The 18,629-nt window shown below is 36.6% G+C and overlaps 1 protein-coding gene across 18 annotated transcripts in view; it reads left to right on the top strand.

Moving 5' to 3' along the window:
- Positions 1 to 18,629, top strand: part of LOC6037726 (probable WRKY transcription factor protein 1) — a 115,053-nt gene that overhangs the window by 81,891 nt on the left and 14,533 nt on the right. For 17 of the 18 annotated variants that reach the window (XM_038257929.1, XM_038257928.1, XM_038257927.1 and 14 more), the window contains one exon: positions 14,118 to 14,458. In XM_038257929.1, coding sequence (XP_038113857.1) covers positions 14,118 to 14,458 — 341 coding nt within the window. Of the gene's footprint in view, positions 1 to 2,598; positions 3,341 to 14,117; positions 14,459 to 18,629 lie in introns of those variants that run through there. The other variant, XM_038257930.1, reaches the window with a different exon arrangement.

The raw sequence follows: 18,629 nt of genomic DNA, 5'->3' as shown, positions 1-18,629 counted from the left end.
GGAGAAGTGGAATCACCGATTGCAAAGATCGGAATCTTTTGCCATTCAGGCGTCTGTGTGGTTAGTCAAGTGTCCCAGTGTCAGTCCCGTTTTCGTACTGGTCACGCTCTGCATCCCGGAAAAGGAAGTGCCCCGGCGGAAGTCAATAATCCGCAGGACCTCGGCAATCCACGGTTTTTGGTCGGTCTAGGCTTGTGAGTGCGTAGGGGCCATTGCCTGCATCAAAACGTCCACCATACATCTCCACCTCTGGCGGACCATCTTCATCTCTGGCGTGGACCATCTTCACCCTGGCGCGGAACGCGCCATCATCGTCAAGGAGGTTCCCCTCTCGGTTCGACCGGATCAGCCAAGTGCTGGGTTGGCCGATACCGTCACTGAGAGAAGACGCCTAACCGCGCGGAAGCCCAGCAACACCCGCTCGACATCCGGCAGCGGAATCCTGCCCGAAGCAGCAACAACAGCCATCAGCCGTTATTTGACTCCAAAGATCCTTCGTAAGCCAAGATGCCGGCGCAACACCACTGCATCCCGGCACCAAAGACCGCGATTCCACAGTCGGAACAAGTCGGAACACACTTTCTCTGGCCTGAACGAGCTTTCTGAACTTCCAGAAATAAATAAATAAACAGCCTGCCATAGCAACGGATATCATCGTCATCACTGTGAAGAGAAATCACTGTGATGAAAAAATACTGTGATGAAAATAATTGCGCAAGACTCTAGTAAAGTGCAAAATGCGCAATAACCAAAAATTTTAATTTTCAGCGCAAAGAAAAAAAAAAGTATTTTCATTGGAAAAAAAATGTAAAATCGATTGGAAATAATTCAGAATACGTTATTTATGCATTTTACATCAAATGAAGGCATTTTAATATTTTTACAAATTTCGATTGTTTGTGACCGCACATCACTAAAAGTTTGGAAAAACAAATATTTTCATGAATTTATTGATTTTTGGCATTTTTTTTATATTAGCATAATTGCAACGATGTTTGTAGCCATTAAAATTTCGAAAATCAGGCTTGAAGTTTGAATTTTAGTTTTATTTTACTAGTAAAAAAATGAAATTACGAGCCATGGTTTCAACATTTTAATTTAAAAAAACTGTTTTAAAATGCATTATACACCTGTCCAGTTATTTTGCCATTATTAGTTTCCAAAAAATCTAAGTATTGACAATTTTTTTTTGCGAAAAATAAAAATGTTGCGGTGTTGTACATTGGAATTTCAAAAAAATTCAAAACATTTTTAAACAAGCCCGAACATGCTAAACATGATTATCAATGCAGAAAAATGCATTTTAGATGGGTTTCAGTTGATTAGACTTCTATTTTCATGGAAATTTTGAAGCTTTTTGGAAAAATATTTTTTTGCCCCCTGATTTTTCAGACCAATTTTGAAGGGGGGAAGGAGGGCCTTATTGTTTTATAAAAATGTTGTAAAAAATTAATAACTTTTTCCACCGATTCTTTAGGTCCAAATACACTCAACCCCCGGTGATTGATCACTTTTTCGTTTGACACTTTTTTAGTTTGTACCCCGTTGGTTGGTCAAAGTCAAACTAAAAAGTGACGAACTGTCACTTTTTACACGGCGCTCACGCACACTATCAAAACAAACGTTTGGTAGTGTATGTGAACTCCGTGTAAAAGGGGTGCCAAACTAAAAAGTGACCCCGTTCGTTTGACAACAGTTGGTGTCAAACCATCGGGGTTTGAGTGTAAGCAATTTTGCATCATCGGTTCCCCCATACAAATTTATGGGCTATCCATAGAAAAGTGCTACGCAAAAAATTCGAAAATCTGATCTTGAGAAGGATTTTTCTGATCGATTTGGTGTTTCTTTTCCGAATATTTGTAGGTAAGATTAGGAATATTTGGAAAAATTGCAAAAAAAATATATGTTTTAGTTGACAAAAAGTGCGCTAAAGGGTATAAAGGATGTTTTTTCTAAACTCTGCTATAATTCTGCCAGAACGCCGTGATTATTCACTAAATTCAAGATCCTATCTTGGACCCGCCTGAAGATTCCATAAATATTGGTCGGAACAGATCCAGAATGTCTACAAAATTTAATATTCCAAAGAATCAAATATTGATCGCCTTAAGAAACTAAATATGGTGAACGATTAATTTGGCAAACTAAACAAAAATCTCTCCAGATAACGCTATTGAAATTGAAATTTCTGAAAATCTAGAGAAGTCAACTGTGCACATAGAAAATAGAGCCTTATCAAACCCCACCTTACCCTAAATCACCAGCAAAACGTGCTCACCGCGCTTCCATATCTGAAGAGCAACTTTAAACTTGATAGCTGTGTGTATCCCATATTATTTATGTTTCGTCTCCACTGTGCTCTGCAGCCCCACACCGGCATCCCCCAATTGCGGGTAGGGAACAAACTCGGAGATCTCACCCTGCAGCAGGTCGCACCGCACTGAGCTCGCCCAACTCAGCCCAACTTGGTTAACGCGCGCGCGACATCATGATGAATTCGCTCAGCTCGACTTCTTCACGAGAATCGTACACCCGACCCAACTCTCGGGGTATTTCGGGCCGGTTAGTGCCGTGTAGACCTTCGCTAGGTTACGATCGGCAGCGCGCGATTTGGAGGAGTTCGTGGTTGCGCGCGGATAAAACGGTGTAATTTTCGTCGTCCCCTAAAGCCGCGGCCGTGAGAAATTGAAGAGTTGCGCCCGGCGGAACCTTTGGTGAGAACTGAGCCGGTCGAAGATTCGTCTCGCGAATTTCACCGGTGTGGAAAGTAGAAGAAATTGGCCAGCGGTGCTGTGGTGGAGTGATACAATCGTAATTCGGGAGACACACAAGTCGTCCAAAAGCGAGGGTTGGGTCAACTGACCCCGAGACTGGTGGGAAATACAACACTCCCTCGACGCCGTACCCCGGAAGATGCTGTGCGAAATGTGGTGTGTGCGATAGCTGAGGCATTGTTTTGTCTGTACAGTTTGGAGTTGAACATCTCTTTCCGGTTTTCGGAATCTTGACGCGTACGCGAAGTTTTGTGCGGCGGCGTAACCCAACTCTGTGGTGCTTGAACAAATGAGCGCACAGGAGGGAGTGTTGTTTATTCGCATGAATGTGTGGCAATTATGAACAAAAAGGGTTGGTGTACGATTTTGCAGTCTCCCCCATACCACCCTTTTGGAGTGTAACTACTCCCATTGATTGCATTGTTAATACGACTCGGGTGGCGTGTATAGAAAACGAAAACTCGCGTGACAACATTTCATATCAGAGTCTGCGCGAGCTTTAAAAGGTGTTTTAATACGTGGACCCTCCCCGGAGCATCACCCTTCCCTTTCTGATGATCGAAGAGGTAGGTCCACCAAACGGGCGAGTGAATAGGTTACTGCCCGTAAGTTCCATTGTTGTTGTTGTTTAGGATCGCAGGAATTAGAACGACTAACATGTTTTATTGAGGTAGATATCCTACTGTGAAAAATGGATTTAAGGTCTCTCTGACCGAGTTGCAAGCAAGTTGTTATAGGTATAAGAAATGGTTTGAATCCAGACCGCAAAATGAAGTGGAAATTTGATTCTCCGAAAAAAAGTGGAGCTTTGGTGTCTTTGGAAGAGTTGTTGCAAATGAAATGTGGCAACTTTTGGCCTTTTTTAAAAATGTGGATTGTTCACGATTATGGTTTTTCAGAAAATCTACCTTAGGGTGGTCCCATAAGTTTTTCCCTTGAAAATTAGACTTTTTCAAATGAAGATATCTCGTGTTTAAAGAAAAACACTCCTGAGATTTTTGCAGCGTTTATAAAGCTGGATCTCCTCTTTCAAATGCAACCCCGCGCTTAAAATTTGGCTTACGCCTTTTCGAGATATTTAAGTTTTAAATTTGCATCTTTTTTACCTTAAAATCGCTGTAACTTTTGACCCTTAAGTCCAAATTGACTTGTCAAAAAATAAAAATGTTTGTTTTTTAGAGCTCTAAAAGTGCCTCGAATACCACTTTTCTCTACAACTTAACCCTGAATTGCCACGTTAGAAAATTGATTTTTGAAGGTTTGCTCAGAAGCTTTCTATAAATTTGGCCGTAGAAGGCGTAGATTACGAGATAAAATTTTGGTGTCTGCGACAAAGTTGCTTGGATTGGCAAGTTCAACAATTTTTTAGAAGACAAAAAAATCCCAAAAATATTCCTGAAAAGTTAGATGTTCAAAATCACCCTAATAGTGAACCACCCTAATTTCCAATCAAACCAAAAGTTTCCCCATTCCATACGCAACAACTCTTCTCAAGACACCAAAACTTCATCATTTTACGGAAAATCCATTTTCCACTTAATTTTGCGATCTGCACCACTGTGCAATGTCACCCCCAATGAATGTATCGCAGAAGTGATTTAATTTCCATTTTGTAACCATTTACATCCATGGCGAAAGTTTTCAGAAATGTTGCTGTGTTTTTTTGTTATTCCTTAATTTGTCTAGGCGGTGTTGTCAAGTCATCAAAAGTTGCTTCAAATACCTATTAACCCTCTACTGCCCAATTTTTTCGATTTTTTTATTTTTCCCTTGTTGAAATGACCTCCTAATTTTGAGAAACTTTTGTTCTACGATAAACTTTACTTCTCTTGTGTTATATTTATCTTGTTTCTTTTTTAATATTTTTATTTGCATTTATCTTGTTTAGTTTATGTTTATTTCTGATAGTAGGGTATATGTCCCTATTTTGGGCCTACTAAGCCGAGCGCACTTTTTATTTGATGTATTCTCAAAGGCTGCTATTGGCAGCCTTGCTTTTTTTACATGAATAAGTTGTTTTTTTAATGCTAATGCTCTTACTTAATCACATTTTTGATGAAAATACTTTATATTTCTGTATTAGCCCGAGAAACTGAAACATTTTTTGTCCCTCTATTGAGGATATTGCTTCTAGCATACGACCTTCTTTGTACATATTTTCGCCTACCTTCTGATTGGTTGAAATCTCGAAGCACATGGCGAACTTTTTTGACGTACGGTTCAGCCCCCGCTCGTGCAGTACAGCTGCACAAATTCGGTCGACAAACATGCTAAATCATTGTGATGTTTTAAGCCACAAATCATCATTAGTATGATTGATTTTACTTGCATTACGTGCATAATCAGCTTGTACATGATTTATATCATTCTTTACGAGTTTTAAACATTTGTTGTGTAGCCAAACAACAAGCCCGTAATATGCAAGAAAGACTGTAACTTGTGAAAAGCGCAAACACACTGTCACAATTTGTAGAAGTGTCAAATGGACTGAATATAGAGCCATTCTCTCCGAAATGGACGAAGTTATTAATCAATTATTTTATTGATTTGGTGACAGTTTAGTGATTGTTTTTGCAACGGGATTGTGCAACCCACAAAAAAAAACATATTGCCGGTGATTGGAGATTCGGGGGAAGGCTCTCATTCGTGTGCTGAAAGCCGGGCGCTGAGTGTCAACAAGCGGTAAGCAAAAGTGGTGAAAATTTTCGCCCTAATGGGCAATTAGCGATTTGCCAAGAAAAAAGTGAAGAGTGCTATTTTTATTGCTTTATTTCTATTTTAGAAGGAAAAAGTAAATTATTCTTGCCCACCAAAATAAAGATAATGACTGCACGTATCATTATCAAGTGGCAGATTCCTGCCAGATTTGGTGAAATGCTCAATTTCGTTGAATTATGTTTGGTAGACCCAAAATAGGTACTAGGCCCAAAATAGGGACAAATACCCTATTTGGCTTACTTTACAACCTCCTACCTTTTTACCTAAACTTTTTCCTATCTTGTTTTTTCATGTTTTTACAGTCAATTTTTTAAATTTTTTGCGTGTTTTTCACTTTTTCTACCATGGAACGATACCATTATTATTATAATTGTAAAAAAATGCTTAGAGACTGGTCCACTAAAAAATACTGCTGATTTATTTTCGCACAATATAGGGGAAATGTTATTAAGAAACACAGCCAAAGCTGACAATCGTTTATATCACCCAGTAATCATCAAAGGAGAAATTTTGGTTTGATTCGCTTTTCGTCGGATTAAGTTCATGACACTTTATTGCAAAATGAGGGGATGTTATTTTATGTCAGATTTGAACATGTAGTCTTTTATTTTGAGAGGTTAACAGGACTTTATGAACGGTGCCTGACAGCTAAAAAAAATTATGCTGGTTTGATTCTACATTTTTTAACCGTTGATAATCAAATTTGTTAACTAACCGAAAGATTTGTGTGGGAATTCAATGTCCTTTTTCAGTAATGTTTATGTAATACAGTTTGCTCTGAAAAAAAACTAAAAATTTCAAAGCAGCAATAATTTAAACAAAAAAAGTCAAACTAAGTTTAGCCAATTTGCCCTACTTTTCACCCAACCCCAAATTAGGTTAACGAGCAACCAGATAATGGAAGGCACTATTTTTTTCCTATCGATTTCCCATCGGTAATCTCCCCGGTAAGCTGTTTGTTCCAACCGAAGCCTACAGGCTTATCTAGTTTGACATACTTTTCTTCAACATCAGCAACATATCTAGAAGGAGAAGTGGGGTGTGCAACTGAATGATTTTTTTACTCTAACACTACACCATTACATGTGCGGTTCCAATTCACGTGATCGGTAGCCATTAGTGGCATGAGTTCTTGTATGCAAAGGTAATTGCAGTTTTCTGCTGTAGAGTAAAATGAATTAAAATTGTAGCACTAGAAAGAGGCGGGCCCGATGAAAGTCTGTCTGCTCAGGGGCACCCACAGATAACAGTTTAGTGAGACAAGCTAGTTCGATCCAACTTCTTTCTCCTCGAGCGGTAGCCCTTTAGGCTCGTCTGCGATATTGAAATGAGGGTACCTTTTACATTGCAATTAAAAATTATGCCTTGTAGACCTATCGGTGCGCAGATCTTCAGTCGGAGCCGCGCGCTAAACGGCTCAAGATGTATTGTTTAATGGGTCCAATTAAGTGAATGCTACTTATCTCTATGAAGCAAAACGTGTTCAACATCCAAGAAGAGAGCATCTCATGATTCGTTTCGAAGCGCCTTTTCATGGCCGCGACCACCCGAACTTCGTTTAATAGAAGAATAGTTAATCTCAATCAAAGTTCCCCTCCACCACCAGCATAGCATTGGCTGGCTCACTTTACAGAGTTGATGCTACTGTGTGTGTGCGAGAGAAAGTGTACTTTAAATTGAATAGAATTAATAAATGAACGAAACGACTCTGCTCTTAAATGTTGCATTGGAACTTCAGAAGACAGCTTTTATGTTTGGCAGAACAAAAGAATCTTTGTGTCTTCAAAGTGGGATTGTTTTTTTAAATTAAAATCAAAAACAATTGTTAACAAAATAAGCATATCCACCTATGTCAATAAATTTCAGAGTCAAATTTTCAAACAAATTCTAAAAGTAAAATAAAGAAAGTTTTCAAACACTGCTAGGTAACTTCCCTTCAAGATTTCAGTGCTATTCTGTGATGCTTCATTGAGTTTCAGCTGCGTTGTGTTGTTGTGTTGACCATGCATCAGCTGCTGCTGGTCCCCCTTTTTGCCTTCAATATGTTCAGATCACGACCCAAGATGCGATATTGAATCTTCGGAGCTTAACCACACACATAGCTTGCCGACTTCCGCTCCCAGAATTAACCCTCAACGACCTACCTCAAAAGTATTAAATTACCAGACCTTTTTCATCTTAATAAGACTATTTTATCAAAAAGTTACACGTTTTCTATTGACAGTGGTCCATTTACATTGTTTTGCTTAATAGTACCTAACGATTTGACGTATAGATGATTTTAAAAAAAATAAATAAATTTGTTATCTAAAGAAAAGTTTGAAGATTGGATCTCCGGTTTCGTAAGCCGAAGTTCTTGAGTACCGTCATCTGGGGCGAATCGGGACTACAGTCTGAATAGGGACAGCAGTGTTTAGAGCACTTACAGGTTTTAAATTTGGAAATGGGTGTACACATTTTGTTGGTCTGAGTCTGTTCTATCCGAAACCAACCAGAAAATTAAATTTTTGTGCTCTGACTTGGTTAAAACTGCTGTCCCAATTCGCCCCATGTGTCCCGATTCGCCCCAGTTGACGGTATTGCTTAACAGCATCAACAAATTGAGCTAAAAATAGATAGTAGAGGGTTAAGCTCCACACAGTCTCTATTGTCATGCTGATGATGACACATGATACTTTTGGGGGTGCGGGAACTTCACAAATTCCCTGCTGGTGAGCTAAGGAAGGGAATCAACTTTGAAGAAATTAGCACTTTGAGAATTTTTTGTGTTACTCAGCGAGTTCCGAAGATTTTGGCTTACTAATTGACATTCTTGTTTGTTTGTTATTTTTTAGGACTTCTTTCCTTTACAACCTTGACACATTGACAAAGATTTAATAAAACGTGAATTTATGATAAACAACAGTCAAAGTCAAAGTGCGCTAAAATGACCTTGTTAGATTTAAAAGCTGAGATAAAACTGTCACCCGACTATTATATCGGTTGCCAAAACCGTTTTCCAGCTATTTTACCGAGTTAATTTTGTGTGGCCGAATGACAACCTGTTAAAACCTCAAATCGGATTACTGTCACTGGTTGAATTTCAAAACCAACACAGATTTCAAGCCAAACCAAGCGGCGCGAAAACTTCAAAACCCAAATCCTTTCTTATTGCAGCTTCTAAATGAGCCCCGATCAAATGCGTTAATCTAAATGCGAGTCAGTGATCTCGTCACTTTTTTTTGTGGAGTATCATATTATGGGTAGTGCTGGTGGTTAGAACTGGATCTCGTCACCAGTCCTCCTCAAATGCGCTAAAAATACCATTTTCAATTCTTATGAATGATGCCATTTGGGGACCACGTTTTGTCGTCGTCGTCGTCGTCGTTGTTTGTCGCTGGGTAATTTGAGAAAAGGAATAACAAAAATGGATGGCAACAAAAAACGGGATAAACACCGAATCACATTGGGGTTTTGTGAACATTTATTTAAAAAAAAACTCACAAACAATCATTGAAATCTGAAATTTTGTTTGAAAATGTCCTATAAACAAAGAAAAAATAATTGCTTGTAGAATCTTTGCAAAAAAAACTCTGGAAAATTATTTTTAAACAATCTTCCAATAATAATTTAAATTAAAAAAAAAGCAATTTAATATGACCAAATATTTCTAACATTACAAAACATGGTAAGAGTTTGTTTTACAAGGTTTTTTTTATAATTTCCCGGGATTTTACAAATCATTTCTAATCTAATTTAATTAAGACAAGCTCAGCTAGTCCGAAAAATGCATCCTGCATCTACAGGGGAGAACAGATGCGTGGACATACCGTACAAAATGCTCCGGTTTCCAGGATTTTTCAAATTTGGCAATAAATGTTCTGTAGGGTAGGGTAGTCATCAATGAGACACTTTTGGTTTTCAACTTTCAAAGATTTTTCTCATTTTTTCATCATCATTTTTTAATGAGCTTTTTGTTGCATTTTCTTTCTTTTAATGTGCTCTAACATTGACCAAAATATGAGATCGATCTGACGTCTACAGCCAGAGTTATTCAACTGTCTCATTGTAGACGCACTTGGCAGGAACAATGAGACAGCTGGGGAACAATGAGACACTCTACGAAAATCAATACTTTTCTAGTAAAACATCATATTTTTGTATTGTTCCATTGCAGGTGACTTGCCTTGAACATTTTAAAGCAATTTTGCTAACTTGAAACTTTAATTAACAAAAGTTATACTAAAAAGTATTAAAATTTTGTAAAATTTGTATATTTATACCACATAACTTTGTATTTTTGGTTAAATGAAGTTAAAACTCTATAAATATGCCAAAAATCACTTTTAATTCATGTTTTGAAAGATTTCCATAGATATTGAAAAGTTTAATGAAGAAAAATCAAAGTGTCTCATTGTTACCCATGAGCTGAAATGAGTGGGGAACAATGAGACAGTCCTGGATACTGGGTATATTTTAAATTTTGGCCAAACCTAATGAAAGGACATTGTAGCCCAACTCAATCCCTATGGAACGTCGAAAGAAATTTGAAGAAATATTAGTTTTGGTGTTAATGGCAGCCTACGAGCGAAAATGTAATTTTTATCCATAATTTACTTTTAAATCCCAGAATCAAACATTAATGAATAACTTTTCAAGGGAGCGTCCATAACCAAAACCACTATAATGGCAGACGTGTATCCAGTAGACACACCTTTCCCCCAAATATGAGCCTGATTGGTTGAAACTACGACTTGTGAGAGCCATTTTATCATTGTTCCCCGTGTCTCATTGATGACTACTCTACCCTGCTCGTCTCGAATCGAAATATTTTTCAACTTCATTTTTCGATGTAAAATCAAATTTGCAATCAAAAAGTACTTTAGTGAAATTTTGATAAAGTGCACCTTTTGCGAGTTATAGCCATTTTTAGGTAACTTTTTTTAAAATAGTCGCAGTTATATTTTTTTTAAATTAGTGATCATGTTTGCCCAATTTTGAATTTTTTTTTTGAAGAGCTGAGAAAATTCTCTATTTTTTTTGTTTTTTGAACTTTGTTGATAGGACCCTTAGTTGCTTAGATCAGGGGTGACCAAAGTATGGCCCGCGGGCCAAACGTGGCCCGCGAGATGTTTTTTTTTCGGCCCGCAGACCCATTTTGAATGATCATGTAAAATGGCCCGTTTGAAACTTGTAAAGCGATTTTATACTTTTTCAAACTTAAAATTATTACATTTTTATGCTGATATTTTTTTGTTTATAAAAATAAGATTAATATTTTGATCCCCATTTTACGACACAAATATTTTGTCCAATGATCATAATAATTCAAACAATTTCACACGTTTCAATTTGAGTAAACTAGTTAATATCGTCAAAACTTTCATCAAACATTTTTGGAAATATTTATAACACGTTCGAATTTGACTTTGGTAGAAATCTGTGCTAATTGCAAAAAGTATTTATTTCATTATTAATGAGAAGTCATAATGACCCTTTTCATGAAATTACGATCAAATTTACTTTGAACTTAGAAACCTTCCCTCGGGATTCAACGCAGACAAAATGTTGAAATTGGACGAATAAGGCTGATGGAAATATTTTACAAAGCTTTTAATAATTGAATCGAAAACTACACAGAAAAAAAAATTATGGTAATATTCATCAGGAAATGGTGACAGATTTTGTGGCAAAAAAAGTGATTAATTTTACCCCAAAAAATGATGATTTTTTATCAGTTTTTGATGAATATTCATCAAGTTCACATTTTTACACATTTTTTATGTAATATTACTAAAAAAAGAGGTAATATTCAACCTACCAAATTTTCAACATTCCAAAATTCAACTTTTTTTTCTGTGTAGGAACAAAACTTTTTTTTCAAAAACTTCAAAATATCACGGAAATTTACGTGCAACTTACTGCTGAAACCCATTAAAAATGCATTCCTTTGCGTTCAGAATCATTTTGATCATGGTCGGGTTTATTCAAAAATAATTTGAATTTTAGTTTGTTTTCGATGAATACGTGTTATTCCCCAAAATGTTTTTTTTTTCGTCGAGAATACAATTTTTTGAAAATAAACATTGAAATTTAACTTTACGGGAGCTTAACAAATTTTGTTACATTTTTTCATTGAAATTACATGTCACAATTATCGAAATAAAAAAAAATGAAATTTTAATGAAAATATAAATTGAAAATTCATACAACTTAATTTTGTTTACAATAAAATCAACATTACTGATAAAAAAGGGACATTTTGTTTTTTTCTATTATTATTTTTTTATTAACGAAAGTGTTTTAAAAATAACAGAAATTTCAGAAAACTTCAACGTATTTTTTTTAAAGGCCTATTTTGTAAATTTGGCTCGCAAGCTCATTTGAGTTTCAAATTTGGCCCGGCCTTCAAAAACTTTAAGTATCGTAAAACGGGGTGACTTTGATAGCCGGGGTGACTTTGATAGGTTTGAGATTTTTCCGCAAAATGAAGAGTACAATTAAAATACGTACGGAATTGTTTAGAATCATACTGACCGTGGTAGAAAAGTGTTCAAAGTACCTCAAAAAGAAATTTTCATAAAATTTTGAAAAGTTTAAAAAGTTAGTTTACTATAGTTAAGAAAATGTCGATGAATGTCATTATTTTTAACTTCTCAAAGTGTCATGATTTTTTCAATGAACACGATTTTGAATCGGAAAACGGAATGCATTTTCGGATTCTTTGGACAATTTTCTACTAGGAGAAGGTTAAATAAGTTTGTAAATAATAAATAATATGTGTTTTTGAAACACAATTTAAAAAAAATCTCCAAATTTATAGGCAATTTTAGTTGAACAAATTTCATGTAAAATGTGAAAATTTGTGAGTTGTGCTTTGAATTCAGTTTTAAATGCAATATAAAACGATAATTTCATAAACAAAACTATTTTTAACAAATTTCAGGCAAAATTCCAACATTTTAACAATTTTACCTAAAATTTGTTTGTATTTTGTTAAAAAGCTTATAAACTTAGTTAACTAAATACAAACATTGATTTTTTTTTCTTAAAAACTTTATCAGTTACTTAAGTAATGGTACATTTAACGAAAAAATAAAGTTTGAACATCTAAAATATGATTTTAACAAGAAACACTATGACTATCAAAGTCACCCCGGAATTTAATTTAAGAATTTTTAACGTAACTAGTTTTCCAAACACTATTGAAAAAAAACTTTTTTTCCAAAAAAGTGCATGGACTTTGTGTGGCCTACCCCAGTACATGTTTTAAAAATAATAATCTTGAGAAAAACCATAACTGTTGGAAAATATTCCAAAAACAAATTGAAATCCTATCAATGTCACCCCGGTTTACGGTACCCCTGGCTTAGATGCAAAGGTTTAAAAACAGGAAAATTGATGTTTTCTAAGTCTCACCCATATCACCCATACAACCCACAATTTTCTAATGTCGATATCTTAGCAACTAATGGTTCGTGAAATTTTCCGATCTTTTCGAAAACAATATTTTCGAAAATGTAAAATCAAGACTAACATTTCAAAAGGGCCAAACATTCAATATTACGCACAAATTTGCATGGACAATATAACTTCATATAACTAATGATGCAAAATGGCTTCTTTGGGCATACCGAAGGCACCAAAAAAGTTTCAGCCGGATTAAAAAATACAAAAATTAAAATTAAAGAAAATAGACCGATTCCGTAGAGAACTGCTCTAGTTCCACCGTCCAGCCGGGCGAGCGTCAAGTTGATTTTTATGAACATCCGCATTTAGTGTCACCATTTTCTTTCACACCATTTATTTCATCAGGGGTTGAGTTCATTCATAAAGTCGGTTGGCATGCAACATTGCTGGAATCAAATCCGAAAGTGACCCTTTCAGCTCAATATCTGCTGGGGTCACTGCGTCTTCTAAGACAAGATATCTCTTCCTTGAGAAATTCGAAAGCAAATCGGTTCCAGGGGTCAACCATGGGGTACACCTCAAACGACCATAAATTTCCCCCGAAAACTGTCGCTGGATCTATCTCGGATAAATAATTCCAAGTCGTCTCTTTTATGACCTGTCGAAGTGAGGAGAGGAGGTGTGTCGTTTTGTGGCTTTTACTGGGGACAGAAATTTATTTATAAACTTTATGACTTTCTCGCACGACTTTATGACTTAATGCATCGCCGGACGCCGCGGAGATGATGCACCCGTCGCACAACGACAGCTATTTCTCATGCAGATAAACGGTCCGAAGTGCTGCTGGGAATCGTGGCTTCGAGCATGAGGTGTTGGGCAATTTAACTAAAAACGAAACAATACCACTAAAGAGGCAATAGATTATTCCAGCATCAAAGAGGCCTGTTGAGGCTTGCAGTCACGAAACGAAACATTTTTATCGATATTTATAAGTGTAAGCATGCTTGGATGAGCTCTTTTTTGTGTCTTCTGACTTGGAAATCTCTTGTTTTTTTTATAGACTGTGAGAATTAAGATGCAACTATGCAAAGTTGTGCGCTTTGCCAAGATAAGTGGCGCAAAATTGTTCTGATTCCATTGTTGTTTTTTTTTTTCTGCTCGTTGAAATTAATATACGAACAGATCATTAGTAAAGGCATCTTATCTGCAACTATTTTTTCCCACTCATCTTTGCAGATAACAACTTGAACGAGAAGCAAAACTACGCCGACCAGGAGAAGGAAGACCCCGTCTACGAGCAGCAACAGCAGCAGTACCGACCGCCGGATCCGTTCCTCGAGATTCCGGACCCGCCGGAGCACCTGGAGCTGCAGCCATGCCCAATTTGCGCGCGCAACTTTGTGCCAACCTCACTGGTCAAACACATCGCCATCTGTGAGCGGATGCAGTCCAAGAAGCGCAAACCGTTCGACTCGTCCCGCCAGCGGCGCGAAGGAACCGAGCTGGCCTCGTACCTGCCGAAGAACTTTGGCCTGCCCCAGAACCACCCGCAGGCCCGCGTTTCCCCACCGAAAACGGTAAGCAACATGTTTCTCAAGCTCGAGAACCGAACCGATTTGTAACCTGGGTCTGGTCAACAAGCAAGCGACAAATCAAACAAGGCTTACGTAACTCAGAAGTTGATTTGCCTTCCGTTGATGCTAATTGATATCGGTTGGTGTTGTTGTTGGCGAGTCTCAGTCTCGGTGGTACTCAACCGTGATCGTCTCAAAATACAGTCGTTCTACGCTGGCAATGGGACTTGCACCATTGGACATTCATTGGAAGTGCGAAACTCACAGAGGTGTACAGATTCCGAAGTTTCACATGCTCTACAAAGTGTATAGTATACACAGAAAAAAAAAGTCATGGTAATATTACATCTGGGAAGGGGTACATCTTTTATGTCAGAAAAAAGGTGTAATTTTACCTCTGGAAATGTGTAATTTTTCCACTTTTCTGGTGTAATTTCACTTTTTCAGTCTAAATTGAGGTAAAATGACATCATAAAAGAGGTAATATTCAACCTTCCAAAATTACAGCTTCCAAATTTACATTATTTCTTTCTGTGTATGCTAGGTGTGACAAAGGGATTAGTACGAGAGAACAGGGGTCGAATTTCATGTTCAATACCAAATTAGTAAATAGCATTATATCATATTGAATCGATAACCTCGCTGAACTTGTCGCAAGATTTTTTTAACCAATAAGGTCGAGTTTTAAAAAATCACAGAAAATCCATAATTTTTTGACTTTTGACTAGGTTGTCGACCAGCTACAAATTTTTACGTTCTATATAATTTTTTTAAAAAAAGAACATCAGCCCCTGAAATCCGCTTTAATTCGCAGCACTTTTTTCTTAGCGATGTCAACAAACTTGGAATTGCTGAATCAGCTCATTAATATAAATGATAACATAGGGGAAATATACATATTTTAAGCCTTATAAGCGGTCGTGTTTGAATGGTGCTGGATAATCTGGAGTTTTTTTCTTAAAAATTACTAAAACCAAGCACACCAACAAGTAGAGCAACTTTTGGTGAACATTTCTGTTTATTTTCACTTTTACTAAAAGTTATTCTATTCCGTTTACAAGCATTTAAAAAAAATATTTCCCAAATGTATTTTAATCATACGAGAATGCATTGGGCCACGCCCATTTTTCTATTTTCAGCTTAGTGCTTTTTTCTTCCAGCGCTCTTTTGGGGTCTGTTTAGTGCTACCAAATGTGATGATTTTTTTTACAAAAAGGTTGTCTGGGCCGAATGGATCTTCTGCAAAGTTTGTAAGGAGAATAAGGGCGGTTCGTCGCTGTTGCATACAACCCAAAAATTGCATGCGATGTGTAGGAGATCCGAACTAACTCAAATTCAAAGTGCACGTAATTCTGGGAACCCCAAAGTTCATGCTTCCCCTCGAGTTGAGCCTGCGCAATAATTTTGTTGGTCGGTGTTTTCAACCTGTGGTGGTCAATGATTGCTTCACAAAATTATATAACTTTTGAGAGACATTTGAATTAGATCAAAAGTTCCATCAGGGCCTTCAATTGATTAATGGGTACAACCGATGCAAAAATCTGTAAAAATGAAATAAATACTGAGCATTTTAGAGTGATGATCAATTTTCTTTGAAATCGACCTTGTCAATACGTGTAGTGTACTACAGTAGATGTTCGGTAACTGGGCGTTGTTTAACTGGGCGTTCGATAACGGGACCGTAGCCCAGTTAAAAAACAGACAAACGTCAAAAAACCAAAACAAATTGAAATGACCGAGGGGTTCATGGATGCAAAAATCATCTTCAATAAACGAAACAATCTTTTTTCAATCTTTTATTTAATTTCAAATCACAATTAAAGAAATATGAAAAGTAAACATTGTAAACAAATTATTGAGTAACTTTTATTTTTATATTTATCTGGAAAATATTATGCATCGGTGATCCCCTCGTAATTTTTCGTTCAGCCCATTTCAGGGATGCCACATATTGTTTTGCCATGTTTTTCGATGATTTTCAATTGAATGAATTGCTCACGAAAAAGATAACAATGTTTTGCTTCTTTTGCCAAAAACAGATTTGTAAAATATTATTTTGCCATCAAGTTAAACTCATTTGCGTTTTTGTGATGTGCCCGAAAATCTTCAATATCTGGCATGCCTGGCCCAGTTAGCGAGCAGCATTGACTGGGATCAATGCTTGAAAAGGGATCTATCACTGAACGGGACTGCTCGTTATTCGATTGAACTTTCTGTCAGCGGTCAATTCCCAAAACGATATTTGATCGCTGACACACTACGCCTATCATGACCGTCATTGCTTGGCGACGGTCGATTGATCGTAAACACGAAGACGAAACCAACGGAAAATGAGCACCACTCAAGCAGCCGCCCGAACGAGACAACGTGCTCTTTCTATTTCTCTCGTTTTTGTCTCTCTCTTCCTAGTGTATGCTGAGTGGTGACAGAAATCATATGATTGCTATCATTGGAGGGATGATCGGAATCTCGGTAGAATGTCAAACGACCGCTCTCTACACCCTTACCAAAAATCATGATTTTTTGAGTTCCAAATCCCACTTTTCATACGATTTTTTGAGTTCAGGTACTACAACCATAAAAATGGTTATATGGGTTGAACTGAAAAAATCGTATGAAAAAAGGGATTTGGAACTCAAAAAGTCATGATTTTGGTTAGGGTGTAGGCGATTTTTCTCCTGGAGAGAAGTCAATGATTGTGTGAGTGACTTTGCGTAGCACTCATTCCTTTGTGTTTGAAACGAACGAAAGCAGAACGTAAAAATCAGATTGTCGTGGTGAAGACGATTGGAGTGCTTTGTCAGCTATCACAAACAAAGTCGAAATTTCGCAAGCCCTGACTGGGATACAATCTCAGCCTGGTTACCGAACAAGTACTGTATTTTAAACATCTTTTAGAAGATATTTGGTGAAAATATTGCAAACGAAGCTTAATTTATATCGGCTAACGAAAAATCATGGCAATGATAGAAGCCGTCATCTTAAGTGATATTCATATTATTTTTTTGAAGTCGGATCTTTTGGTTTTAGTTGGTTCCGTACAAAACCTATTGTTTATGGCATATGTCAATTATTTTCTGACCTTTTGTCTGAACCATTTTTGGTAAGGAGTGAGGAAGGCAACAACAACATAGATGGATTAACACTAAAACACTCGGGTTGTCATTTCAAGCCTTTTTTTGTGAAAAAATCTTATAACTTTAGATATAATTGACTAAATTGGATGCTTCCGGTTGCACAAGATTCAGATTTGTCTATATTTTGAACTGTCAGAACGGGGGAAATATGGTCCAATTTTAACGGAGATATTCTGGATTATGTTGGGGTACCAAAGTGGTCCTTTGTGGGTTTTTGGTCAATAGCGTTGATTTAATGTTACTGTTAAGTGTCCCGCGGTTACTTGGGAAATCCTACGGGGCACCGGAGCAGGTTCCAATCAGCCACCAATCGACAGTGGCATAGTACATAAACCGTTTTCGGTTGACATTTTCAATTGGTTTTTATAAAAACAATACTATAAGTTAAAAAATCACATAAAACATAAAATCTAACAAAATTGTAATTTTTTCACTTAATTATTAACAAAATAGAGGTGGGCAAAACCGCTCTTTTTTAGGAGCCGCTCATTTTCATTCGCTCATTAAAAAGAACCGGCTCTTTCGCTCTTTTTCAAAGTTTGAATAAAAAGGGTTTTTTTTTAAGAATCGTGTGACTTTTATAAATTATTTGATAAACCAAATTAAAACTGAAAACGAGATGATGCCCTTGGAAATCATAAATTTTGGTGGTCTCTTTGTCAAGATTTCTACTCGAACCTACACATTCGAGTAATTGAATGGCATCCAAACTTAAATCTAAGATGCTGGAAAAATTCTGCAAAAATTGAACTAATGCTGATGTTTTATTCGAAAAAAATATTCTGTGAACTCTTTTCTACATTCTGATTTAATCTATAAAGTCTATAAACGCTTAAGTTTAATCGGACAAAAGGGGGTTTTTTTCAAAAATCTCTAAACTGTTCAGTAGATTTTTGGTAATATTTTACAAATTATGCAATTTGAAATGCTCAAATTCGTATTCTGGGAATACTTTAGTGTACAATCAGTTGTACAATGATTTTTTTTTTTTTTCATTTTGTTTAGACAATCATTTACTTTTGAGATAAATTTTTATT

The sequence above is a fragment of the Culex quinquefasciatus genome, chromosome 2, assembly GCF_015732765.1.
Source record: "Culex quinquefasciatus strain JHB chromosome 2, VPISU_Cqui_1.0_pri_paternal, whole genome shotgun sequence".
Taxonomy (NCBI): domain Eukaryota; kingdom Metazoa; phylum Arthropoda; class Insecta; order Diptera; family Culicidae; genus Culex; species Culex quinquefasciatus.
The sequence above is the reverse complement of the archived record's forward strand: the minus strand, read 5'-3'. Positions and strand labels throughout refer to the sequence as shown.